At 39.7% G+C, this 26,399-nt stretch overlaps 3 protein-coding genes across 9 annotated transcripts; all 3 read left to right on the top strand.

The window, feature by feature from the left end:
* Positions 1-1,031: 1,031 nt before the first annotated feature.
* Positions 1,032-3,114, top strand: LOC118267760 (chymotrypsin-2-like). The gene is made up of 5 exons (XM_050694302.1): positions 1,032-1,128; positions 1,325-1,559; positions 1,809-2,043; positions 2,420-2,590; positions 2,883-3,114. Exons 1-5 carry the CDS (start codon positions 1,074-1,076, stop codon positions 3,027-3,029), a joined length of 843 nt encoding a protein of 280 aa, XP_050550259.1. The 5' UTR covers positions 1,032-1,073; the 3' UTR covers positions 3,030-3,114.
* A 1,185-nt stretch (positions 3,115-4,299) lies between these two features.
* On the top strand, positions 4,300-25,862 carry LOC118267597 (chymotrypsin-2-like). 7 transcript variants are annotated; one of them, XM_050694304.1, is made up of 5 exons: positions 4,300-4,467; positions 4,664-4,898; positions 5,150-5,384; positions 5,790-5,960; positions 6,277-6,508. In XM_050694304.1, the coding sequence occupies exons 1-5, from the start codon at positions 4,413-4,415 to the stop codon at positions 6,421-6,423; spliced, it is 843 nt and encodes a 280-aa protein (XP_050550261.1). In that variant the 5' UTR covers positions 4,300-4,412; the 3' UTR covers positions 6,424-6,508. The 7 variants fall into 7 exon arrangements, with proteins under 7 accessions (XP_050550261.1, XP_050550266.1, XP_050550263.1 ...); XM_050694309.1 differs by lacking the exons at positions 4,664-4,898; positions 5,150-5,384; positions 5,790-5,960; positions 6,277-6,508 and adding exons at positions 19,392-19,626; positions 19,876-20,110; positions 20,566-20,736; positions 25,704-25,862 and having other exon boundaries at positions 4,302-4,467; XM_050694306.1 differs by lacking the exons at positions 4,300-4,467; positions 4,664-4,898; positions 5,150-5,384; positions 5,790-5,960; positions 6,277-6,508 and adding exons at positions 7,682-7,849; positions 8,046-8,280; positions 8,625-8,859; positions 9,264-9,434; positions 9,749-9,980.
* Positions 12,620-14,581, top strand: LOC126910755 (chymotrypsin-2-like). The gene is made up of 5 exons (XM_050694311.1): positions 12,620-12,707; positions 12,904-13,138; positions 13,388-13,622; positions 14,057-14,227; positions 14,350-14,581. The coding sequence occupies exons 1-5, from the start codon at positions 12,653-12,655 to the stop codon at positions 14,494-14,496; spliced, it is 843 nt and encodes a 280-aa protein (XP_050550268.1). The 5' UTR covers positions 12,620-12,652; the 3' UTR covers positions 14,497-14,581.
* Positions 25,863-26,399: the final 537 nt, after the last annotated feature.

The following is a 26,399-nucleotide window of genomic DNA, read 5'->3' as shown; positions in this document are numbered from 1 at the left end:
TAGCGAAGCCCATTAATAAGGTGTAAGGTAAGCAAATATACAAACAAGAAACTAAAGTACTCTATAAGACTCACTGACATACGAATAAAATCTGAAACCATGTGCTCGGCAATCACGATCGTCATCACTCGATCAACGAGGTATGATAAAAAAGGGTAGTCACAGTAACAATAAAATAAAGTAAAAAAATAATACTATCTAATCTTTGTACACGTCTAGTTAGTGGGCTGACTCACTGATTAACAATCAAAAAATACAAGATATCATAAAATAAAATATCCTAGTAATATTATAAATGCGAAAGTTTGTAAGCGTCTAGAAAACGGCTGAAGGCACCGGGATGAAATTTGGAACAGGGGCAGATTATGGTTTGTAAGAACACATAGGCCACTTTTCATACCACGGTAACAAGGGAGAAGTCGCTGGCAGAAGCTACTTACTGATAATGTCGCAAAAGATGGGAGGGATATAGTGTAAAGTATTTTTTTAAGTCTTGATGACAGCACATTAATTGGTACTTTTGTCACCCTCTTACTGCCGATTTAAGAGATAATGACTTGACGCGCCTTGGGCGAGGCGAAAGGGAGTGTCAGACTCTTACTGACTAAAAACCACCCCGTTCCTACTCCTGCTTTTCGAGCCGGAGCCCCGGTAAACCCGCTAGGCAGTCCGCAGCTTCGAAAGGCTTGATTTTGATCTGCTCACCCAGATCGGACGAAGAAAAAATTAAAAACAGCCGTGAACAATAAATAAAATTTAAATAAATCCAAGTTTCCTCACGTAATTTTCCTTACCCGACGGTTTCATTACCGTAGAAATAAATTAAGAAAAAGTCACATTGGTATTCTTCTGGTTTCGAACCCGCACCATGTACAGGCAACTTAACTTCCAAGCCACCAGTGAGTTCCAAGGGATTATCTAGACTTGACCTATTTCATAAATATTGATCAGACATTCACACAACTTGATAAGCAACCAATTATCACCCATTATGAATGATATTATCTCTAACAGTTTTAATATAAATATCAGCAATGTTTGGTAATAAATCATTAAGTATTTCGTTGTGAATCATGGACTACAAAGCCGGACTCCTGGTGTTCACCACCCTCCTGGTCGGTAGCCTTGGTAAGTTGTACAATTCCAAACGCCATATTTTTTATTTAAATATAAACGTAACGTTGTAAAAGGTCAAATATATTTAGAAAATATACTCCTTTTTGAAGTTCTCTAGGTAGAATGAATGATGTAATGCCTCTAGTTTTATGGAAGACACAAAAACATTGAACAGTTTACAATAACATTTTTATTTTTCCATCCACAGCACTGCCAAGGCCTAAAGATGACGTGTCCGTCTTCTTCCAGTACAATGCCAATGGTCGTATCGTTGGAGGTACTGAGGCGGCAGTCGGCAGCCACCCTCACATGGTGGTCCTCTCCTCCGGTCTACTCGTACGAAGCTTCTTCTGCGGAGGTTCTCTGATAGCCCCACGTACCGTCCTCACCGCAGCTCATTGTATTGGCACCGTCACCATTCCCATCATTGAAACTCTGTCTAGGTAATGAAAATATTCTAGAAAGATTTTTTTTCTTCGTTAGGACGTTGAATTCGCATACAGATCATCTAATTGTAAGCAATCGGCGCCACCTATAGACTCCCGCAACATCAGAGGAATTACAAGAGCGTTGTCACCCTTTTGGCATTTGAGGATTGGGGATATAGGGATCTGTGGTTTGGGGATGAGGGAGCAGAAGATTTAAATAATCCCATAGACAGAATGTTAATGTATTATGATATTTTCTAAAAGGTCTCTTCGCGTGACTGTCGGTACCCACCACCATGACTCTGGTGGAACCACCTACAAGGTTGCTCGCCATGCTTCCCACCCGGATTACGACTGGTTTACCATCAAGGATGATATTGGAGTCCTCATCACCGACACAGAAGTGGCTTACAGCAGCCTGGTGCAGCCTGTAGCAATCACCTACGACTACATTGACGGTGGAGTGCCAGCTATAGTTGCTGGTTGGGGCAGAATTTATGTAAGTGAGACAATCAAAAATTTATGTAAGTAATTGGTAGCCCGAAATCTAATGGTGTTAATCTCCATGCCTTGGAGGTTACGTTTAGCTTCGGATTTTCTGGTGAACATCTATTATAGACGTGATCATATTTGTACATAAAAACTGGTCTAGCCAAGAAGGGGGATAATTGGGCCTCCGGTAACACGCAACGAAACAACGCAAGCGTTGTTTCACGACGGTTTTCTGTGAGGCCGTGGTATCACTCCGGCCAAGCCGGCCCATTCGTGTCGGAGCACGGTTCTCCAACACTTAAGCATGGCTCTCCCACACTTGATTATATTGGACAACTTTATTAAGGATTCATAATTGGGGTATCTTCATATTCATATTACAGGACGGTGGTCCGGCCTCTGACGTACTCTTGGAACTGAGAACCACAACTATTGACAGTAAAGACTGCGTGGAACTTGTGAATCAAGCCAACATTGAATGGGAATTTGAAATGCAAACGGATCCTCGCGCTGAAGTCTGCACTCTACATGGCCCTGGATTTGGCGCTTGCAACGTAAGTCTCCCCAACTTTGTTTTATACTTATCTAATTTTATATTTTTTTACCATTTCAATAGATAGTAACATATTAATCGGGACAATTAAATTTAAATAATTCGTTAAAAATTGTACCTATGAATAAATTGTAATATAAATATATGAGAATGCAAGTACATCCTTTAATTTTAGGTAGGTACGTCAGTCACAAGATCCACTGACACAAGGAAAATGAAATTAAATAATTAAATTGGTTGTAATTTGCAACAATTTCGGTTTGCAAACTGACGTTCCGCAAATTTTCTTGCAGGGTGACTCTGGCAGTGCTCTGCGTCGCATTGAAGACGGGAAACAGTTCGGTATCGTGTCCTGGGGCTTCCCATGCGCTGTCGGTGCCCCTGATGTGTTCGTCAGGATCAGCACTTACGAGAGCTGGTTGAAATCCGTGATAGTTTAAAAACCATCACATATCAAGTTTCACGTCACCATCAACAAACGCTTTGTCCATGGTAACAATGTAATAAATTAACTTGAGAGCAAAATGTATTTCATTTTTGGATAATTTCCTCAGTGAATAGTGAGTGTATTTAAATTAAGTTCACGCAAGTGACGGACCTGTAAAACATACACATATTGGTAAATTCCCGTATGACTCCCAAATCGATTGTGATGGAACCACTCTATGAAACTTGTAGAAGGTAATTGAGAGAAAAAAAAGGGGGACCGCAGAGATGGTGGACAAAAATCGAGTTGAAGATAAAATTAGTTTCAGCGAAGCCCATTAATAAGGTGTAAGGTAAGCAAATATACAAACAAGAAACTAAAGTACTCTATAAGACTCACTGACATACGAATAAAATCTGAAACCATGTGCTCGGCAATCACGATCGTCATCACTCGATCAACGAGGTATGATAAAAAAGGGTAGTCACAGTAACAATAAAATAAAGTAAAAAAATAATACTATCTAATCTTTATACACGTCTAGTTAGTGGGCTGACTCACTGATTAACAATAAAAAAATACAAGATATCATAAAATAAAATATCCTAGTAATATTATAAATGCGAAAGTTTGTAAGCGACTAGAAAACGGCTGAAGGCACCGGGATGAAATTTGGAACAGGGGCAGATTATGGTTTGTAAGAACACATAGGCCACTTTTCATACCACGGTAACACGGGAGAAGTCGCTGGCAGAAGCTACTTACTGATAATGTCGCAAAAGATGGGAGAGATATAGTGTAAAGTATTTTTAAGTCGTATAGACAGCACATTAATTGGTACTTTTGTCACCCTCTTACTGCCGATTTAAGAGATAATGACTTCACGCACCTTGGGCGAGGCGAAAGGGAGTGTCAGACTCTTACTGACTAAAAACCACCCCGTTCCTACTCCTGCTTTTCGAGCCGGAGCCCCGGTAAACCCGCTAGGCCGTCCGCAGCTTCGAAAGGCTTGATTTTGATCTGCTCACCCAGATCGGACGAAGAAAAAATTAAAAACAGCCGTGAACAATAAATAAAATTTAAATAAATCCAAGTTTCCTCACGTAATTTTCCTTACCCGACGGTTTCATTACCGTAGAAATAAATTAAGAAAAAGTCACATTGGTATTCTTCTGGTTTCGAACCCGCACCTTGTATAGGCAACTTAACTTCCGAGCCACCAGTGAGTTCCAAGGGATTATCTAGACTTGACCTATTTCATAAATATTGATCAGACATTCACACAACTTGATAAGCAACCAATTATCACCCATTATGAATGATATTATCTCTAACAGTTTTAATATAAATATCAGCAATGTTTGGTAACAAATCATTAAGTATTTCGTTGTGAATCATGGACTACAAAGCCGGACTCCTGGTGTTCACCACCCTCCTGGTCGGTAGCCTTGGTAAGTTGTACAATTCCAAACGCCATATTTTTTATTTAAATATAAACGTAACGTTGTAAAAGGTCAAATATATTTAGAAAATATACTCCTTTTTGAAGTTCTCTAGGTAGAATGAATGATGTAATGCCTCTAGTTTTATGGAAGACACAAAAACATTGAACAGTTTACAATAACATTTTTATTTTTCCATCCACAGCACTGCCAAGGCCCAAAGATGACGTGTCCGTCTTCTTCCAGTACAATGCCAATGGTCGTATCGTTGGAGGTACTGAGGCGGCAGTCGGCAGCCACCCTCACATGGTGGTCCTCTCCTCCGGTCTACTCGTACGAAGCTTCTTCTGCGGAGGTTCTCTGATAGCCCCACGTACCGTCCTCACCGCAGCTCATTGTATTGGCACCGTCTCCATTCCCATCATTGGAACTCTGTCTAGGTAATGAAAATATTCTAGAAAGATTTTTTTTTCTTCGTTAGGACGTTGAATTAGCATACAGATCACCTAATTGTAAGCAATCGGCGCCACCTATAGACTCCCCGTCAACATCAGAGGAATTACAAGAGCGTTGTCACCCTTTTGGCATTTGAGGATTGGGGATATAGGGATCTGTGGTTTGGGGATGAGGGAGCAGAAGATTTAAATAATCCATAGACAGAATGTTAATGTATTATGATATTTTTTAAAAGGTCTCTTCGTGTGACTGTTGGTTCCCACCGCCATGACTCTGGTGGAACCACCTACAGGGTTGCTCGCCATGCTTCCCACCCAGATTACGACTGGTTTACCATCAAGGATGATATTGGAGTCCTCATCACCGACACAGAAGTGGCTTACAGCAGCCTGGTGCAGCCTGTAGCAATCACCTACGACTACATTGACGGTGGAGTGCCAGCTATAGTTGCTGGTTGGGGCAGAATTTATGTAAGTGAGACAATCAAAAATTTATGTAAGTAATTGGTAGCCCGAAATCTAATGGTGTTAATCTCCATGCCTTGGAGGTTACGTTTAGCTTCGGATTTTCTGGTGAACATCTATTATAGACATGATCATATTTATACATAAAAACTGGTCTAGCCAAGAAGGGGGATAATTGGGCCTCCGGTAACACGCAACGAAACACAACGCAAGCGTTGTTTCACGTCGGTTTTCTGTGAGGCCGTGGTATCACTCCGGTCAAGCCGGCCCATTCGTGTCGAAGCACGGTTCTCCAACACTTAAGCATGGCTCTCCCACACTTGATTATATTGGACAACTTTGCAAAAAATTCAGCTGGTATAAGATTTATTAAGGGTTCATAATTGGAGTATCTTCATATTCATATTGCAGGACGGTGGTCCGGCCTCTGACGTACTCTTGGAACTGAGAACCACAACTATTGACAGTAAAGACTGCGTGGAACTTGTGAATCAAGCCAACATTGAATGGGAATTTGAAATGCAAACGGATCCTCGCGCTGAAGTCTGCACTCTACATGGCCCTGGATTTGGCGCTTGCAACGTAAGTCTCCCCAACTTTGTTTTATACTTATCTACTTTTATATCTATTTACCATATCAATAGATAGTAACATATTAATCGGGACAATTAAATTTAAATAATTCGTTAAAATTTTTACCTATGAATAAATTGTAATAAAAATATATATGAGAATGCAAGTACATCCTTTAATTTTAGGTAGGTAGGTCACTCTCACAAGATCCACGGACACAAGGAAAATGAAATTAAATAATTTAAGTTTAAGTTTAATATATAAATTGGTTGTAATTTGCAACAATTTCGGTTTGCAAACTGACGTTCCGCAAATTTTCTTGCAGGGTGACTCTGGCAGTGCTCTGCGTCGCATTGAAGACGGGAAACAGTTCGGTATCGTGTCCTGGGGCTTCCCATGCGCTGTCGGTGCCCCTGATGTGTTCGTCAGGATCAGCACTTACGAGAGCTGGTTGAAATCCGTGATAGTTTAAAAACCATCACATATCAAGTTTCACGTCACCATCAACAAACGCTTTGTCCATGGTAACAATGTAATAAATTAACTTGAGAGCAAAATGTATTTCATTTTTGGATAATTTCCTCAGTGAATAGTGAGTGTATTTAAATTAAGTTCACGCAAGTGACGGACCTGTAAAACATACACATATTGGTAAATTCCCGTATGACTCCCAAATCGATTGTGATGGAACCACTCTATGAAACTTGTAGAAGGTAATTGAGAGAAAAAAAAGGGGAAAAGCAGAGATGGTGGACAAAAATCGAGTTGAAGATAAAATTAGTTTCAGCGAAGCCCATTAATAAGGTGTAAGGTAAGCAAATATACAAACAAGAAACTAAAGTACTCTATAAGACTCACTGACATACGAATAAAATCTGAAACCATGTGCTCGGCAATCACGATCGTCATCACTCGATCAACGAGGTATGATAAAAAAGGGTAGTCACAGTAACAATAAAATAAAGTAAAAAAATAATACTATCTAATCTTTATACACGTCTAGTTAGTGGGCTGACTCACTGATTAACAATAAAAAAATACAAGATATCATAAAATAAAATATCCTAGTAATATTATAAATGCGAAAGTTTGTAAGCGACTAGAAAACGGCTGAAGGCACCGGGATGAAATTTGGAACAGGGGCAGATTATGGTTTGTAAGAACACATAGGCCACTTTTCATACCACGGTAACACGGGAGAAGTCGCTGGCAGAAGCTACTTACTGATAATGTCGCAAAAGATGGGAGAGATATAGTGTAAAGTATTTATTTAAGTCGTGATGACAGTACATTAATTGGTACTTTTGTCACCCTCTTACTGCCGATTTTAGAGATAATGACTTCACGCACCTTGGGCGAGGCGAAAGGGAGTGTCAGACTCTTACTGACTAAAAACCACCCCGTTCCTACTCCTGCTTTTCGAGCCGGAGCCCCGGTAAACCCGCTAGGCCGTCCGCAGCTTCGAAAGGCTTGATTTTGATCTGCTCACCCAGATCGGACGAAGAAAAAATTAAAAACAGCCGTGAACAATAAATAAAATTTAAATAAATCCAAGTTTGCTTACATGACGGTTTCATTACCGTAGAAATAAATTAAGAAAAAGTCACATTGGTACTCTTCTGGTTTCGAACCCGCACCATGTACAGGCAACTTAACTTCCAAGCCACCAGTGAGTTCCAAGGGATTATCTAGACTTGACCTATTTCATAAATATTGATCAGACATTCACACAACTTGATAAGCAACCAATTATCACCCATTATGAATGATATTATCTCTAACAGTTTTAATATAAATATCAGCAATGTTTGGTAACAAATCATTAAGTATTTCGTTGTGAATCATGGACTACAAAGCCGGACTCCTGGTGTTCACCACCCTCCTGGTCGGTAGCCTTGGTAAGTTGTACAATTCCAAACGCCATATTTTTTATTTAAATATAAACGTAACGTTGTAAAAGGTCAAATATATTTAGAAAATATACTCCTTTTTGAAGTTCTCTAGGTAGAATGAATGATGTAATGCCTCTAGTTTTATGGAAGACACAAAAACATTGAACAGTTTACAATAACATTTTTATTTTTCCATCCACAGCACTGCCAAGGCCCAAAGATGACGTGTCCGTCTTCTTCCAGTACAATGCCAATGGTCGTATCGTTGGAGGTACTGAGGCGGCAGTCGGCAGCCACCCTCACATGGTGGTCCTCTCCTCCGGTCTACTCGTACGAAGCTTCTTCTGCGGAGGTTCTCTGATAGCCCCACGTACCGTCCTCACCGCAGCTCATTGTATTGGCACCGTCACCATTCCCATTATTGGAACTCTGTCTAGGTAATGAAAATATTGTAGAAAGAATTGTTTAATTTTTTCTTCAATACTTTTTTATTGGCTAGGACGTTGACGTCAGCAATCGACGCCGTCTAAGATTATTTTAAAATATTAGACACGTATTATTTATTTTATGACAAAATAAAAAAATACTTGTTTAATATTTTTTCATTACCTATCTGACGGACTAATAAGATAATTTTTATACCCCGTCAATATCCCTATTACAAGAGCGTTGTCACCATTTGAGGATTGGGGATATAGGGATTTGTGGTTTGGGGATGAGGGAGCAGAAAATTTAAATAACTCCAGACAGAATGTTAATGTGTTATGATATTTTTTAAAAGGTCTCTTCGTGTGACTGTTGGTACCCACCGCCATGACTCTGGTGGAACCACCTACAAGATTGCTCGCCATGCTTCCCACCCAGATTACGACTGGTTTACCATCAAGGATGATATTGGAGTCCTCATCACCGACACAGAAGTGGCTTACAGCAGCCTGGTGCAGCCTGTAGCAATCACCTACGACTACATTGACGGTGGAGTGCCAGCTATAGTTGCTGGTTGGGGCAGAATTTATGTAAGTGAGACAATCAAAAATTTATGTAAGTAATTGGTAGCCCGAAATCTAATGGTGTTAATCTCCATGCCTTGGAGGTTACGTTTAGCTTCGGATTTTCTAGTGAACATCTATTATAGACATGATCATATTTGTACATAAAAACTGGTCTAGCCAAGAAGGGGGATAATTGGGCCTCCGGTAACACGCAACGAAACACAACGCAAGCGTTGTTTCACGTCGGTTTTCTGTGAGGCCGTGGTATCACTCCGGTCAAGCCGGCCCATTCGTGTCGAAGCACGGTTCTCCAACACTTAAGCATGGCTCTCCCACACTTGATTATATTGGACAACTTTGCAAAAAATTCAGCTGGTATAAGATTATTAAGGGTTCATAATTGGAGTATCTTCATATTCATATTGCAGGACGGTGGTCCGGCCTCTGACGTACTCTTGGAACTGAGAACCACAACTATTGACAGTAAAGACTGCGTGGAACTTGTGAATCAAGCCGACATTGAATGGGAATTTGAAATGCAAACGGATCCTCGCGCTGAAGTTTGCACTCTACATGGCCCTGGATTTGGCACCTGCAACGTAAGTCTCTCTGCATTGTTTTATACTTATCTACTTTTATATCTATTTACCATATCAATAGATAGTAACATATTAATCGGGACAATTAAATTAAAATAATTGGTTAAAAATTTTACCTATGAATAAATTGTAATAAAAAATATATGAGATTGCAAGTACATCCTTTAATTTTAGGTAGGTAGGTCACTCTCACAAGATCCACTGACACAAGGAAAATGAAATTAAATAATTTAAGTTTAAGTTTAATATATAAATTGGTTGTAATTTGCAACAATTTCGGTTTGCAAACTGACGTTCCGCAAATTTTCTTGCAGGGTGACTCTGGCAGTGCTCTGCGTCGCATTGAAGACGGGAAACAGTTCGGTATCGTGTCCTGGGGCTTCCCATGCGCTGTCGGTGCCCCTGATGTGTTCGTCAGGATCAGCACTTACGAGAGCTGGTTGAAATCCGTGATAGTTTAAAAACCATCACATATCAAGTTTCACGTCACCATCAACAAACGCTTTGTCCATGGTAACAATGTAATAAATTAACTTGAGAGCAAAATGTATTTCATTTTTGGATAATTTTCTCAGTGAATAGTGCGTGTATTTAAATTAAGTTCACGCAAGTGACGGACCTGTAAAACATACACATATTGGTAAATTCCCGTATGACTCCCAAATCGATTGTGATGGAACCACTCTATGAAACTTGTAGAAAAAAAAGGGGGACCGCAGAGATGGTGGACAAAAATCGAGTTGAAGATAAAATTAGTTTTAGCGAAGCCCATTAATAAGGGGTAAGGTAAGCAAATATACAAACAAGAAACTAAAGTACTCTATAAGACTCACTGACATACGAATAAAATCTGAAACCATGTGCTCGGCAATCACGATCGTCATCACTCGATCAACGAGGTATGATAAAAAAGGGTAGTCACAGTAACAATAAAATAAAGTAATAAATAGAGTAATACAAGTACCTGGGTATGTCAGAGGGATTAGGCATTAATGGACCGGACATGAAACAATAACTTCTTCGGCCGCCTGATAAAGTGCTGAAAAGTTCATTATTGTTAGGTGCGAGCCTATAACGGTTGGGTCATGCCGGTTCTGATGTATTCTTTTGGTATACTCAAGTGGACTCAGAGAACTTGACCACCCTGGATAGGCGAGTCCGAACCTGCTGACTGCAAATCGTATGCTCACCCTCGTTCATCGATCATGAGGTTGTACATACCGCGGAAATGTGGGGGATCGAGGCTTATTAAATGCTAAGACCCTTCTATAACCGTGAGGTGTGCAACCTCAGGCAATATTTCCTGAAAGTAAACGAGTACGCATCGAGAAGTAGCGGCAGTGGGCAATGGATTCACTTATCTTTAGCAAAAGAGAACTTTGGTACTAAGCGTCAATGACCGCAAGGAGGTATGGCATAGCAAGGAGCTCCACAGACGCTTCTTCCGGGCCCTTCATGGACCCAGTGAGACTGGCGTCCGTATCTTGGCTACGATTAAGTAATCTCTTTGAGAAACTGAAGGATTTGTCTGTGCAATTATGGACGAAGTTATCCTTACGAATAACTACCGAAATATTTTATTAAGGATGGGACCGTTGACATATGTCGGGCATACATAGTCCTGGTGAATCCATAAGACATATAATTTCTGGTTGTGGTCGTTTGGCTAATGGTGAAGTATTTGCATAGACATAATCAAGTGGCCAAGATTATACCAGCAACTTGCTTTGCACTACCAACTTGTTGAATTTGAGGTTCTACTACAAGTATGCGCCCGATCCAGTTCTCGAAAACGGCCATATCACGTTGTAAGGGATCGATCTATCATCACTGACTTGTAGCCAATAAACCTGATATACGATAGACCGACAAACGCGCCGCAAGATGAAATCGACTATCACCATCCCTCAGAGATATGCATCGTGAAAGCTGAAAAAGATAAACAAATAAAATATCTTGACTTGGCTCACGAGGTTGTCGACATGTGGAATGCAAAGCTATCATTGTATACCGATATCGTGTCGGCCAACGGATTAATACCCAAAACCATGCCTCGACGGTGCCTCGATAACCACCTTAAAGGCTGGGGTTGGGCGCAGGAGCAAGGGCCTGATGCAGAAGGCAGTACTCCTCGAAACGGCACGTATTGTGAGGTCAGGTTTAAAAAAAATCTTATGGAGCCCTAACCACCGGTAGCTTGGACACATGCGCTACTGGTCGGCTCCTATTATTTAACATACATAAAAAAATTTTTATAAGTAATGTTTAAAAATATAATTTTTTTGAAGTGTTTTAAATAAATAGTCACAGTAACAATAAAATAAAGTAAAAAAATAATACTATCTAATCTTTATACACGTCTAGTTAGTGGGCTGACTCACTGATTAACAATAAAAAAATACAAGATATCATAAAATAAAATATCCTAGTAATATTATAAATGCGAAAGTTTGTAAGCGACTAGAAAACGGCTGAAGGCACCGGGATGAAATTTGGAACAGGGGCAGATTATGATTTGTAAGAACACATAGGCCACTTTTCATACCACGGTAACACGGGAGAAGTCGCTGGCAGAAGCTACTTACTGATAATGTCGCAAAAGATGGGAGAGATATAGTGTAAAGTATTTTTTTAAGTCGTGATGACAGCACATTAGTTGGTACTTTTGTCACCCTCTTACTGCCGATTTAAGAGATAATGACTTCACGCACCTTGGGCGAGGCGAAAGGGAGTGTCAGACTCTTACTGACTAAAAACCACCCCGTTCCTACTCCTGCTTTTCGAGCCGGAGCCCCGGTAAACCCGCTAGGCAGTCCGCAGCTTCGATAGGCTTGATTTTGATCTGCTCACCCAGATCGGACGAAGAAAAAATTAAAAACAGCCGTGAACAATAAATAAAATTTAAATAAATCCAAGTTTCCTCACGTAATTTTCCTTACCCGACGGTTTCATTACCGTAGAAATAAATTAAGAAAAAGTCACATTGGTATTCTTCTGGTTTCGAACCCGCACCTTGTATAGGCAACTTAACTTCCGAGCCACCAGTGAGTTCCAAGGGATTATCTAAACTTGACCTATTTCATAAATATTGATCAGACATTCACACAACTTGATAAGCAACCAATTATCACCCATTATGAATGATATTATCTCTAACAGTTTTAATATAAATATCAGCAATGTTTGGTAACAAATCATTAAGTATTTCATTGTGAAACATGGACTACAAAGCCGGACTCCTGGTGTTCACCACCCTCCTGGTCGGTAGCCTTGGTAAGTTGTACAATTCCAAACGCCATATTTTTTATTTAAATATAAACGTAACGTTGTAAAAGGTCAAATATATTTAGAAATTATACTCCTTTTTGAAGTTCTCTAGGTAGAATGAATGATGTAATGCCTCTAGTTTTATGGAAGCCACAAAAACATTGAACAGTTTACAATAACATTTTTATTTTTCCATCCACAGCACTGCCAAGGCCCAAAGATGACGTGTCCGTCTTCTTCCAGTACAATGCCAATGGTCGTATCGTTGGAGGTACTGAGGCGGCAGTCGGCAGCCACCCTCACATGGTGGTCCTCTCCTCCGGTCTACTCGTACGAAGCTTCTTCTGCGGAGGTTCTCTGATAGCCCCACGTACCGTCCTCACCGCAGCTCATTGTATTGGCACCGTCACCATTCCCATCATTGAAACTCTGTCTAGGTAATGAAAATATTCTAGAAAGATTTTTTTTTATTCGTTAGGACGTTGAATTAGCATACAGATCATCTAATTGTAAGCAATCGGCGCCACCTATAGACTCCCACAACACCAGAGGAATTACAAGAGCGTTGTCACCCTTTTGGCATTTGAGGATTGGGGATATAGGGATCTGTGGTTTGGGGATGAGGGAGCAGAAGATTTAAATAACTCCATAGACAGAATGTTAATGTATTATGATATTTTTAAAAGGTCTCTTCGCGTGACTGTTGGTTCCCACCGCCATGACTCTGGTGGAACCACCTACAAGGTTGCTCGCCATGCTTCCCATCCGGATTACGACTGGTTTACCATCAAGGATGATATTGGAGTCCTCATCACCGACACAGAAGTGGCTTACAGCAGCCTGGTGCAGCCTGTAGCAATCACCTACGACTACATTGACGGTGGAGTGCCAGCTATAGTTGCTGGTTGGGGCAGAATTTATGTAAGTGAGACAATCAAAAATGTATGTAAGTAATTGGTAGCCCGAAATCTAATGGTGTTAATCTCCATGCCTTGGAGGTTACCTTTAGCTTCGGATTTTCTGGTGAACATCTATTACAGACATGATCATATTTGTACATAAAAACTGGTTTAGCCAAGAATTTTTTAGTTAGGAATTACGGGGATAAGAAGATTGGGAAGGGGGATAATCGGGCCTCCGGTAATCTCACTCACGCAACGAAACGCAACACACACAACGCGTTGTTTCACGTCGGTTTTCTGTGAGGCCGTGGTATCACTCCGGTCAACCCGGCCCATTCGTGTCGAAGCACGGTTCTCCAACACTTAAGCATGGCTCTCCCACACTTGATTATATTGGACAACTTTGCAAAAAATCAGCTTCATAATTGGAGTATCTTCATATTCATATTGCAGGACGGTGGTCCGGCCTCTGACGTACTCTTGGAACTGAGAACCACAACTATTGACAGTAAAGACTGCGTGGAACTTGTGAATCAAGCCAACATTGAATGGGAATTTGAAATGCAAACGGATCCTCGCGCTGAAGTCTGCACTCTACATGGCCCTGGATTTGGCGCTTGCAACGTAAGTCTCTCTACCTTATTTTATACTTATCTACTTTTATATCTATTTACCATATCAATAGCTTTATTGTAATTTGCAACAATTTCGGTTTGCAAACTGACGTTCCGCAAATTTTCTTGCAGGGTGACTCTGGCAGTGCTCTGCGTCGCATTGAAGACGGGAAACAGTTCGGTATCGTGTCCTGGGGCTTCCCATGCGCTGTCGGTGCCCCTGATGTGTTCGTCAGGATCAGCACTTACGAGAGCTGGTTGAAATCCGTGATAGTTTAAAAACCATCACATATCAAGTTTCACGTCACCATCAACAAACGCTTTGTCCATGGTAACATTGTAATAAATTAACTTGAGAGCAAAATGTAGTTCATTTTAATGTATTCCAATTAAGTTTAGTGTCGGCATAGAAACCTGTAAAACATACACATATTGGTAAATTCCCTTATGACTCCCAAATCGATTGTGATGAAACCACTATAAAACTTGTAAAAGGTAATTGAGAGAAAAAAAGGGGGAAAGCAGAGATGGTGGACAAAAATCGAGTTGAAGATAAACTTAGTTTTAGCGAAGCCCATTAATAAGGTGTAAGGTAAGCAAATATACAAACAAGAAACTAAAGTACTCTATAAGACTCACTGACATACGAATAAAATCTGAAACCATGTGCTCGGCAATCACGATCGTCATCACTCGATCAACGAGGTATGATAAAAAAGGGTAGTCACAGTAACAATAAAATAAAGTAAAAAAATAATACTATCTAATCTTTATACACGTCTAGTTAGTGGGCTGACTCACTGATTAACAATAAAAAAATACAAGATATCATAAAATAAAATATCCTAGTAATATTATAAATGCGAAAGTTTGTAAGCGACTAGAAAACGGCTGAAGGCACCGGGATGATATTTGTAACAGGGGCAGATTATGATTTGTAAGAACACATAGGCCACTTTTCATACCACGGTAACACGGGAGAAGTCGCTGGCAGAAGCTACTTACTGATAATGTCGCAAAAGATGGGAGAGATATAGTGTAAAGTATTTTTGTAAGTCGTGAGGACAGCTCATTAATTGGTACTTTTGTCACCCTCTTACTGCCGATTTAAGAGATAATGACTTCACGCGCCTTGGGCGAGGCGAAAGGGAGTGTCAGACTCTTACTGACTAAAAACCACCCCGTTCCTACTCCTGCTTTTCGAGCTGGAGCCCCGGTAAACCAGCTAGGCCGTCCGCAGCTTCGAAAGGCTTGATTTTGATCTGCTCACCCAGATCGGACGAAGAAAAAATTAAAAACAGCCGTGAACAATAAATAAAATTTAAATAAATCCAAGTTTCCTCACGCAATTTTCCTTCCACGACGTTTTCATTTACCGTAGAAATAAATTAAGAAAATGTCACATTGGTGCTCTTCTGGTTTCGAACCCGCACCATGTACAGGCAACTTAACTTCCAAGCCACCAGTGAGTTCCAAGGGATTATCTGGACTTGACCTATTTCATAAATATTGATCAGACATTCACACAACTTGATAAGCAACCAATTATCACCCATTATGAATGATATTATCTCTAACAGTTTTAATATAAATATCAGCAATGTTTGGTAACAAATCATTAAGTATTTCGTTGTGAATCATGGACTACAAAGCCGGACTCCTGGTGTTCACCACCCTCCTGGTCGGTAGCCTTGGTAAGTTGTACAATTCCAAACGCCATATTTTTTATTTAAATATAAACGTAACGTTGTAAAAGGTCAAATATATTTAGAAAATATACTCCTTTTTGAAGTTCTCTAGGTAGAATGAATGATGTAATGCCTCTAGTTTTATGGAAGACACAAAAACATTGAACAGTTTACAATAACATTTTTATTTTTCCATCCACAGCACTGCCAAGGCCCAAAGATGACGTGTCCGTCTTCTTCCAGTACAATGCCAATGGTCGTATCGTTGGAGGTACTGAGGCGGCAGTCGGCAGCCACCCTCACATGGTGGTCCTCTCCTCCGGTCTACTCGTACGAAGCTTCTTCTGCGGAGGTTCACTGATAGCCCCACGTACCGTCCTCACCGCAGCTCATTGTATTGACGTCTTCAACCTGCCCGTCATTGAAACTCTGTATAGGTGATGAAAATATTATAGAAAGAATTTTTTTTTTTCGTTAGTATGTTGAATTAGCATACAGATCACCTAATTGTAAGCAATCGGCGCCACCTATTGGAGGATTGGGGATATAGGGATTTGTGGTTTGGGGATGTGGGAGCAGAAGATTTAAATAACGCCATTGACATATTTTTTTTATAATAAACAGGTCTCTTCGCGTGACTGTCGGTACCCACCGCCATGATTCTGGTGGAACCACCTACAAGGTTTCTGGCCATGCTTCCCACCCAGATTACGACTGGTATGAGATCAAGAATGATATTGGAGTCCTCATCACCGACACAGAAGTGGCTTACAGCAGCCTGGTGCAGCCTGTAGCAATCACCTACGACTACATTGACGGTGGAGTGCCAGCTATAGTTGCTGGTTGGGGCAGAATTTATGTAAGTGAGACAATCAACAATTTATGTAAGTAATTGGTAGCCCGAAATCTAATGGTGTTAATCTCCATGCCTTGGACGTTACGTTAAGCTTCGGATTTTCTAGTGCACATCGATTATAAACATCATCACATTTACACATAAAAACTGGTCTAGCCAAGAAGGGGTAGATAATTGGCACCTCCGGTAACACGCAACGAAACACAACGCAAGCGTTGTTTTACGGCGGTTTCCTGAAAAGCCGTGGTATCACTCCGGTTCAAGCCGGCCCAAATTATTTGAAGCACTTCTCCAACACTTAAGCATGGCTCTCCCACACTTGATTTATTGGGACAAATTTGCAAAAAATTCAGCTGGTGTATGTTTAGTAAGGGTGCATAAAGTAATTGGATTATCTTCATATTCTAGAACGGTGGTCCGCTCTCTGACGTACTCTTGGAACTGAGAACCACAACTATTGACAGCAAAGACTGCGTGGAACTTGTGCATCAAGCCAACATTGAATGGGAATTTGAAATGCAAATGGATCCTCGTGCTGAAGTCTGCACTCTACATGGCCCTGGATTTGGCGCTTGCAACGTAAGTCTCTCTACCTTGTTTTATACTTACCTACTTTTATATCTATTTACCATATCAATAGATAGTAACATATTAATCGGGTCAATTAAATTAAAATAATTGGTTAAAAATTTTACCTATGAATAAATTGTAATAAAAAATATATGAGATTGCAAGTACATCCTTTAATTTTAGGTAGGTCACTCTCACAAGATCCACTGACACAAGGAAAATGAAATTAAATAATTTAAGTTTAAGTTTAATATATAAATTGATTGTAATTTGCAACAATTTCGGTTTGCAAACTGACGTTCCGCAAATTGTCTTGCAGGGTGACTCTGGCAGTGCTCTGCGTCGCATTGAAGACGGGAAACAGTTCGGTATCGTGTCCTGGGGCTTCCCATGCGCTGTCGGTGCCCCTGATGTGTTCGTCAGGATCAGCACTTACGAGAGCTGGTTGAAATCCGTGATAGTTTAAAAACCATCAAATGTCAAGTTTCAAGTAACCAACAAACGCTTTGTCCATGGTAACAATGTAATAAATTAACTTGAGAGCAAAATGTATATCATTTTAGTGTATTCCAATTAAGTTTAGTGTCGGCAGCATAGAGACCTGTAAAACATACACATATTGGTAAATTCCCTTATGACTCCCAAATCGATTGTGATGAAACCACTATAAAACTTGTAGAAGGTAATTGAGAGAAAAAAAGGGGAAAAGCAGAGATGGTGGACAAAAATCGAGTTGTAAATAAACATAGTTTATGCGAAGCCCATTAATAAGGCGTAAGGTAAGCAAATATACAAACAAGAAACTGAAGTACTCTATAAGACTCACTGACATACGAATAAAATCTGAAACCATGTGCTCGGCAATCACGATCGTCATCACTCGATCAACGAGGTATGATAAAAAAGGGTAGTCACAGTAACAATAAAATAAAGTAAAAAAATAATACTATCTAATCTTTATACACGTCTAGTTAGTGGGCTGACTCACTGATTAACAATAAAAAAATACAAGATATCATAAAATAAAATATCCTAGTAATATTATAAATGCGAAAGTTTGTAAGCGTCTAGAAAACGGCTGAAGGCACCAGGATGAAATTTGTAACAGGGGCAGATTATGATTTGTAAGAACACATAGGCCACTTTTCATGCCACGGTAACAAGGGAGAAGTCGCTGGCAGAAGCTACTTACTGATAATGTCGCAAAAAATGGGAGGGATATAGTGTAAAGTATTTTTTTTAAGTCGTATAGACAGCACATTAATTGGTACTTTTGTCACCCTCTTACTGCCGATTTAAGAGATAATGACTTCACGCGCCTTGGGCGAGGCGAAAGGGAGTGTCAGACTCTTACTGACTAAAAACCACCCCGTTCCTACTCCTGCTTTTCGAGCCGGAGCCCCGGTAAACCCGCTAGGCAGTCCGCAGCTTCGATAGGCTTGATTTTGATCTGCTGAATAAATTAAAAACAGCCGTGAACAATAAATAAAATTTAAGTAAATCCAAGTTTCCTCGCGTAATTTTCCTTACATGACGGTTTCATTACCATAGAAATAAATTAAGAAAAAGTCACATTGGTACTCTTCTGGTTTCGATCCCGCACCTTGTATAGGCAACTTAACTTCCAAGCCACCAGTGAGTTCCAAGGGATTGTCTGGACTTGACCTATTTCATAAATATTGATCAGACATTCACACAACTTGATAAGCAACCAATTATCACCCGTTATGAATGATATTATCTCTAACAGTTTTAATATAAATATCAGCAATGTTTGGTAACAAATCATTAAGTATTTCGTTGTGAATCATGGACTACAAAGCCGGACTCCTGGTGTTCACCACCCTCCTGGTCGGTAGCCTTGGTAAGTTGTACAATTCCAAACGCCATATTTTTTATTTAAATATAAACGTAACGTTGTCAAAGGTCAAATATAATTAGAAAATATACTCCTTTTTGAAGTTCTCTAGGTAGAATGAATGATGTAATGGCTCTAGTTTTATGGAAGCCACAAAAACATTGAACAGTTTACAATAACTTTTTTATTTTTCCGTCCACAGCACTGCCAAGGCCCAAAGATGACGTGTCCGTCTTCTTCCAGTACAATGCCAATGGTCGTATCGTTGGAGGTACTGAGGCGGCAGTCGGCAGCCACCCTCACATGGTGGTCCTCTCCTCCGGTCTACTCGTACGAAGCTTCTTCTGCGGAGGTTCACTGATAGCCCCACGTACCGTCCTCACCGCAGCTCATTGTATTGGCGCCGTCACCATTTCTATCATTGGAACTCTGTCTAGGTAATGAAAATATTCTAGAAATATTTTTTTTATTCGTTAGGACGTTGAATTAGCATACAGATCATCTAATTGTAAGCAATCGGCGCCACCTATTGACTCCTGCAACACCAGAGGAATTACAAGAGCGTTGTCACCCTTTTGGCATTTGAGGATTGGGGATATAGGGATCTGTGGTTTGGGGATGAGGGAGCAGAAGATTTAAATAATTCCATAGACAGAATGTTAATGTATTATGATATTTTTTAAAAGGTCTCTTCGTGTGACTGTTGGTTCCCACCGCCATGACTCTGGTGGAACCACCTACAAGGTTGCTCGCCATGCTTCCCATCCGGATTACGACTGGTTTACCGTCAAGGATGATATTGGAGTCCTCATCACCGACACAGAAGTGGCTTACAGCAGCCTGGTACAGCCTGTAGCAATCACCTACGACTACATAGACGGTGGAGTGCCAGCTATAGTTGCTGGTTGGGGCAGAATTTATGTAAGTGAGACAATCAAAAATGTATGTAAGTAATTGGAAGCCCGAAATCTAATGGTGTTAATCTCCATGCCTTGGAGGTTACGTTTAGCTTCGGATTTTCTAGTGAACATCTATTATAGACATGATCATATTTATACATAAAAACTGGTCTAGCCAAGAATTTTTTAGTTAGGAATTACGGGGATAAGAAGATTGGGAAGGGGGATAATTGGGCCTCCGGTAATCTCACTCATGCAACGAAACGCAACACACACAACGCGTTGTTCCACGTCGGTTTTCTGTGAGGCCGTGGTATCACTCCGGTCAAGCCGGCCCATTCGTGCCGAAGCACGTTTCTCCAACACTTAAGCATGGCTCTCCCACACTTGATTATATTGCACAACTTTGCAAAAAATTCAGCTGGTATAAGATTATTAAGGGTTCATAATTGGAGTATCTTCATATTCATATTACAGGACGGTGGTCCGGCCTCTGACGTACTCTTGGAACTGAAAACCACAACTATTGACAGTAAAGACTGCGTGGAACTTGTGAATCAAGCCGACATTGAATGGGAATTTGGAATACACACAGATCCTCGCGCTGAAGTCTGCACTCTACATAGCCCTGGATTTGGCACTTGCAACGTAAGTCTCTCTATTAAATCCATTAATAAATTGTAATAAAAAAAAATACGTGAATGCAAAATTATTAGGGCATAAATGAACACGCAAGTTTTAATCACTTTAAATATTATTTATTTAGATAATTGTACACAACAATTTATACGCGGCTAACGACACCGGTTGTCATTTGTCACTACTCGCACACATACATCCACCTAACACCGATACAATACATCTGTATGCGCAGACATAAGCTCACAGATCTTCGTACACCTCAATACCTCCCCTCGAAGTTGTGAGCTAATCTGATTTATCTATCATACCCAGGTTACCTAAGCATTCATGATGTTTTGTTGCACCTAAACCCTTCGTCAAAACATCTGCTGGCATTCTTTCCGTACATAAATATTTCAGATTAATAACACCTTTTTCGCACATATCTCGAATAAAGTGGTGCCTAACATCCACATGTTTTGTTCTAGAGTGATAGTTCCTTGACTGAGCTAGTTTTAAAGCACTTTGGTTGTCATTGAACAACGTTACAATCTCACACTCCATCCTCACATTCCTCAACACATCTTGCAAATACACAGCTTCCTTCGCAGCTTCAGCAATAGCCATGTACTCAGCTTCAGTGCTGGACAGGGCCACTGTTCTTTGCTTACGAGCTTCCCAGCTTATTGGAGCACCAGCTAAAATAAATGCATACCCAGAATAAGACCTACGGTCGATAGCATTCATACCCCAATCAGCATCAACCACGCCAAACAATGGTAAACCAGTCCTCTCATACATTAAACCATAATTAGAGGTTCCTCTTAAGTATCTCAGCACACGTTTAGCTGCCTGCCAATGCTGAACATCAAAATTTGTATTAAATTGACTGAGATAATTTACAGTATAAGTAATATCAGGCCTTGTGGACACTGATAAATACATTAATGCACCAATTAAATTTTGATAAGGTAGCTTCTTCATAACATCTATCTTAATCTCTTTAGGCTTTTCTAATTTAACCAGACCATCCATAGGAGTTTTCACAGGCTTACATTCACTCATACCATACCTCTCTAACAGTTTTTCAACATACATTTTCTGATTCAAATACACTCTGTTTTCTTCATCTCTTTCAAACTCAATGCCTAAACAAGTATTAATCCTACCTAAATCTTTCATTTCAAAAGCTTTCATTAATTCCTTTTTCACATTCATCATCCATGCAAGATCATTCGTAGCTAAGATTATGTCATCTACATAAATAGCGACTAACATTATGTTATGATTATTTTGTGACATAAATACACAAGGATCTTGAGGCATTGACTCGAGACCTATCAACTTTAATTTACTAACTAACTTTTTATGCCATTGTAAACCTGACTGGCGTAAACCATATAACGACTTCTTTAATAAGCATACTGCATCATCACATTCATTCATCTTTTTCATCCATAGTTTAGCTGTTTCGATAATTTTCTCATCTCGAACAACTTGACCACGCGAACCAATCTGCTTCTTGGTAATTATTTTATCTAGTACATTATCTATCTCATCAGGCATCTCCATATAAACTTCTTCATCTAAAGTACCATTCAAATAAGCTGTCACCACGTCCATTTGATGAATCTCTAATCCTAACTCTGATGATAGTGCGGCTATCAATCTTATTGATGATGATCGAACTACCGGAGATGATGTCTCATGGAAATCCTCCCCTGGCCGTTGAGAACAGCCTTTGGCAACCAAACGGATTTTCTTTCCTGTTACTTTGCTGGTAAATACCAATCTATTGCCAATCACTTTTCGATCATTTGGTCGTGGCACTATATTCCACGTCTCATTTTTGATTTGGGCTAGATATTCATCTTCTAATGCGTTTTTCCAATTTATAGAATCGCTTGTTCTTTCAGCTTCTTGCCAGGTCATTGGATCTATCGTTACCATGCTTGCTGACATTTGTCCTTCAGATTCTTCATCATCTGTTTCACCTTCTGTCACTTTCTCATTACTCTCCTGGTACTGATATTCCTTCCTGGGTCTTCCTACTAGACCTGTACGTATCAGCCTTGGTCTCCCTCTTTCTCTTTTAGCAGGTTCTATTAGTCTTTCCCATAGTACAGTTGAATGTCTTTTTCTTGTTAATCTATCTGTTGACTCGGTTTCCAAATTATCTTGTATATTTTCCAATGATCTTCTCATTCTACTTTCAGTTTTTATAGCTTTTATATATGGTCTGTCCTCCTTTGCTTTCTCCTTACTTTGATGTTCTTTATTTAGATCTATATTTATGCTTTCCTTTTCTTCGTTATCACTCTCAAGAATTTCTTCATATTGATTATTAAATGCACTTGCTTTCATAAAATTAACATCTCTTGCTATGATAATTTTCTTAGTTTTAGGGTCATGAATTCTATAAGCTTTAGATTTGTCGTCATACCCCATAAAGATTCCAACTTCTGAATTAGCGTCGAATTTACCTTTCTTTGAGCCTTTTTCTTTGTAATATAGTTTTGCTCCGAAAGTATTCATATAAATTAATGTTGGCTTTTTCCCTTTCCACACAGTGTAAGGTATTTCACCTCTCAATGCAACAGTAGGACATCTATTTCTTATAAAGTTAGCTGTATTTATAGCTTCTGCCCAAAAACCTGGAGGGCATCCGGCTTGATGCATCATACATCGACCCATCTCAATCAAAGTTCTGTTTTTCCTTTCAGCTACACCGTTTTGTTGAGGTGTGTATGGTACAGTTAATCTTCTTCTTATTCCTTCTTTCTTCAAGAATTCATCAAATTCTGTATTTATATATTCTCTTCCGTTATCTGACTGTAAATTCTTTATCTTCAAACCTGTCATCTTCTCTACATATGCTTTGTACTCTTGAAATACTTTGAAAACATCGTTCTTATTAGCGATAAAATAAACTTCACACCAGCGTGATTTATCATCGATAAATGTGACAAAATACTTCTTCTTGCCATATGACTCGTGTCTCATCGGGCCACAGACGTCGGTATGAACTATCTCTAATAAAGAGTTTGTCCGCTCTTCACTGCTCTTAGGAAATGGTTTACAAGTCATTTTTTGACTTAAACATGTTTCACAATCTGACAATTTTTCACTGTCATCGAACTTTAGACCATGCACTAAGTTGTTCTTGACCATTGCTTTGAGATCACGCTCGTTAATGTGTCCCAAACGCTCATGCCACATGTCAATTGGCTTTTTCACCATTTGTACATTATTGGAATACTGCTGACCCAATCTGACATGGTATAAGTTCCCGACACGGTCTGCCCTTATATGAACCTTTTTGTTCTTATCAGTCACGACGGCATCTTGCTTTGTAAAATGAACTTCGTATCCATGATCAGTCATTTTTGATACTGATAAAAGACTAGTACGTAAATCTGGTACATAAAACACTTTTTGAATATCAACTAGGCGTTTTTCACAACCCGTATCAACCGAAATACTGACTTGACCCATACCGGTAATTTGTGTACTCTCATGGTTTGCTAAGTTTAGTTCATTGTCCAGTCGCGTAAATCCTTTAATCATGTGCTTGTCGTTACACATATGTCCAGTGCACCCACTATCGATACACCAAACAGAATTACTTTGTTCACTAATGCGAGCCTCTTCGGTCGTACTAAACATCGTCGTATATTCTTGCCGCTCAGAACTACTACGTTCTGCTTGCTTTGCGCTGTGCTTAGATTTGTGTACAATTTTAGTTCTACATTCTCTTGCAATATGCCCACGGCGACCACAACGATAACATTCCACTTGTGTCTTATTGTTATCTAAAGTGTGATCACGTGTAATACTCTTCTGATGCGGTTTATTTGTGCGTTTGACAAACAAAGCACCTTGGTCTTGTACTGTGGTGTGTTGTATTTTTCTTCCTTCGTAATCTTCGACAATCTTGACCTTGAGTATTTCAGTAGAAGGTAGATCATCACGCGATTCCATTGCAGTACGAAACATATTAAAGGAATCGGGGAGGCTATACAACAGTAGAATTGCCAATAATTCGTCGATCACCACTAAACCGATTTCTTTCAGTTTCTTAACCGCGTCGAAAAAATCAGCGATATGCTTTCGGAGATCGTCTCCTTCATTCATGCGTGTCAGTACAAGTCTCTTCAATAATGACGCCTTACGAGCGGGTCCACTTGACTCATACATCGATTTCAATTTGTCCCATACCTGTTTTGAGGTATCTAAACCATCTAATGCTGCGAGCTCACTAGGACTGACGGCTAACAATATATCGGATTCAGCTTTTCCGTCCATTTTCACCCAATCTGAGTACTTAGGGTCGGTACGTGCCGGTTGTGGCATCGCACCCGATACGATTTCCCACAAGTCATTTTTCTTCAAAATAGCCCTCATGTGAATTTTCCACGTATCATAATTATTTGCCTTCAACGGTTCAATTTTAATAGTAGCAGCCATAATGATGAATTAAAGATAACACAATTTATAAAATCGACGTAAAGAATGTTAAGTTGTAAACAACTTGGGCGAGTCCACTTTTTATACACGCGTGCGCCGTGCACTCTGTGCACTGTGACCGCATGGAACGGGGCGAGTCTATTATTTCACTATAACTGTTCACCACAACTTTTCACTATATTTATTGTCCAAAACTCACGAAATTAATTGTTTATAGTCTCCTGGGCCCATAACCTATTAGGGCATAAATGAACACGCAAGTTTTAATCACTTTAAATATTATTTATTTAGATAATTGTACACAACAATTTATACGCGGCTAACGACACCGGTTGTCATTTGTCACTACTCGCACACATACATCCACCTAACACCGATACAATACATCTGTATGCGCAGACATAAGCTCACAGATCTTCGTACACCTCAATAAAAATGAAATTAAATAATTTAAGTTTAATATATAAATTGGTTGTAATTTCCACAATTTCAGTTTGCAAACTGACGTTCCGCAAATTGTCTTGCAGGGTGACTCTGGCAGTGCTCTGCGTCGCATTGAAGACGGGAAACAGTTCGGTATCGTGTCCTGGGGCTTCCCATGCGCTGTCGGTGCCCCTGATGTGTTCGTCAGGATCAGCACTTACGAGAGCTGGTTGAAATCCGTGATGGTTTAAAAACCATCAAAATATGTCAAGTTTCAAGTAACCAACAAACGCTTTGTCCATGGTAACAATGTAATAAATTAACTTCAAGCAAAATGTATTTCATTTTTGGATAACTTTTCTCAGTGAATATTAAGTAAGTTCACGCAAGTGTCGGTATACTACCAATTTCAATAACCGCTTAATCCAAAGTCTTTAGATCGACTTTAATGTTTGTCAGAAATTCTATAAAACTAATGTCAAAAATATTTTTTTCTTTATCTAAAGATTTTGGTTTGAGATAGGTTATTGAAATCGGCGTATAGCTGTGAAACATAAACATATTGGTAATTCCCATATGACTCCCAAATCGGTTGTGATGAAACCACTCTACGAAACTTCTAGAAATTCGAGAAGAAAAGTAATCGAGAGAAAAAAAGGAGGAAAACAGAGATGGAAAAAAATCAAGCTGTAGACAAACGTAGTTTTTCCAAATCCCATTTATAAGGAACAAGGAAGGCAAATTGATAAACAAGAAACTAAAGTATTCCATAAGATTCACTGACATACGAATAAAATCTG

This window comes from Spodoptera frugiperda, chromosome 6 (genome assembly GCF_023101765.2).
Source record: "Spodoptera frugiperda isolate SF20-4 chromosome 6, AGI-APGP_CSIRO_Sfru_2.0, whole genome shotgun sequence".
Lineage (NCBI taxonomy): Eukaryota > Metazoa > Arthropoda > Insecta > Lepidoptera > Noctuidae > Spodoptera > Spodoptera frugiperda.
Note: the sequence above shows the minus strand (reverse complement) of the source record. Positions and strands in the feature narration are given on the sequence as shown.

What these genes read in the sequence shown, in the direction of transcription:
- LOC118267760 (XM_050694302.1), top strand. Translation starts at nt 1,074, where the DNA reads ATGGACTACAAAGCCGGACTCCTGGTGTTCACCACCCTCCTGGTCGGT. An exon ending in ATCATTGAAACTCTGTCTAG is followed by an intron (nt 1,560 to 1,808) that starts GTAATGAAAATA and finishes ATTTTCTAAAAG; the next exon opens with GTCTCTTCGCGTGACTGTCG. An exon ending in CTGGATTTGGCGCTTGCAAC is followed by an intron (nt 2,591 to 2,882) that starts GTAAGTCTCCCC and finishes ATTTTCTTGCAG; the next exon opens with GGTGACTCTGGCAGTGCTCT.
- LOC118267597 (XM_050694309.1), top strand. Translation starts at nt 4,413, where the DNA reads ATGGACTACAAAGCCGGACTCCTGGTGTTCACCACCCTCCTGGTCGGT. An exon ending in CCTCCTGGTCGGTAGCCTTG is followed by an intron (nt 4,468 to 19,391) that starts GTAAGTTGTACA and finishes TTCCGTCCACAG; the next exon opens with CACTGCCAAGGCCCAAAGAT. An exon ending in CTGGTTGGGGCAGAATTTAT is followed by an intron (nt 20,111 to 20,565) that starts GTAAGTGAGACA and finishes TTCATATTACAG; the next exon opens with GACGGTGGTCCGGCCTCTGA.
- LOC126910755 (XM_050694311.1), top strand. Translation starts at nt 12,653, where the DNA reads ATGGACTACAAAGCCGGACTCCTGGTGTTCACCACCCTCCTGGTCGGT. An exon ending in CCTCCTGGTCGGTAGCCTTG is followed by an intron (nt 12,708 to 12,903) that starts GTAAGTTGTACA and finishes TTCCATCCACAG; the next exon opens with CACTGCCAAGGCCCAAAGAT. An exon ending in CTGGTTGGGGCAGAATTTAT is followed by an intron (nt 13,623 to 14,056) that starts GTAAGTGAGACA and finishes TTCATATTGCAG; the next exon opens with GACGGTGGTCCGGCCTCTGA.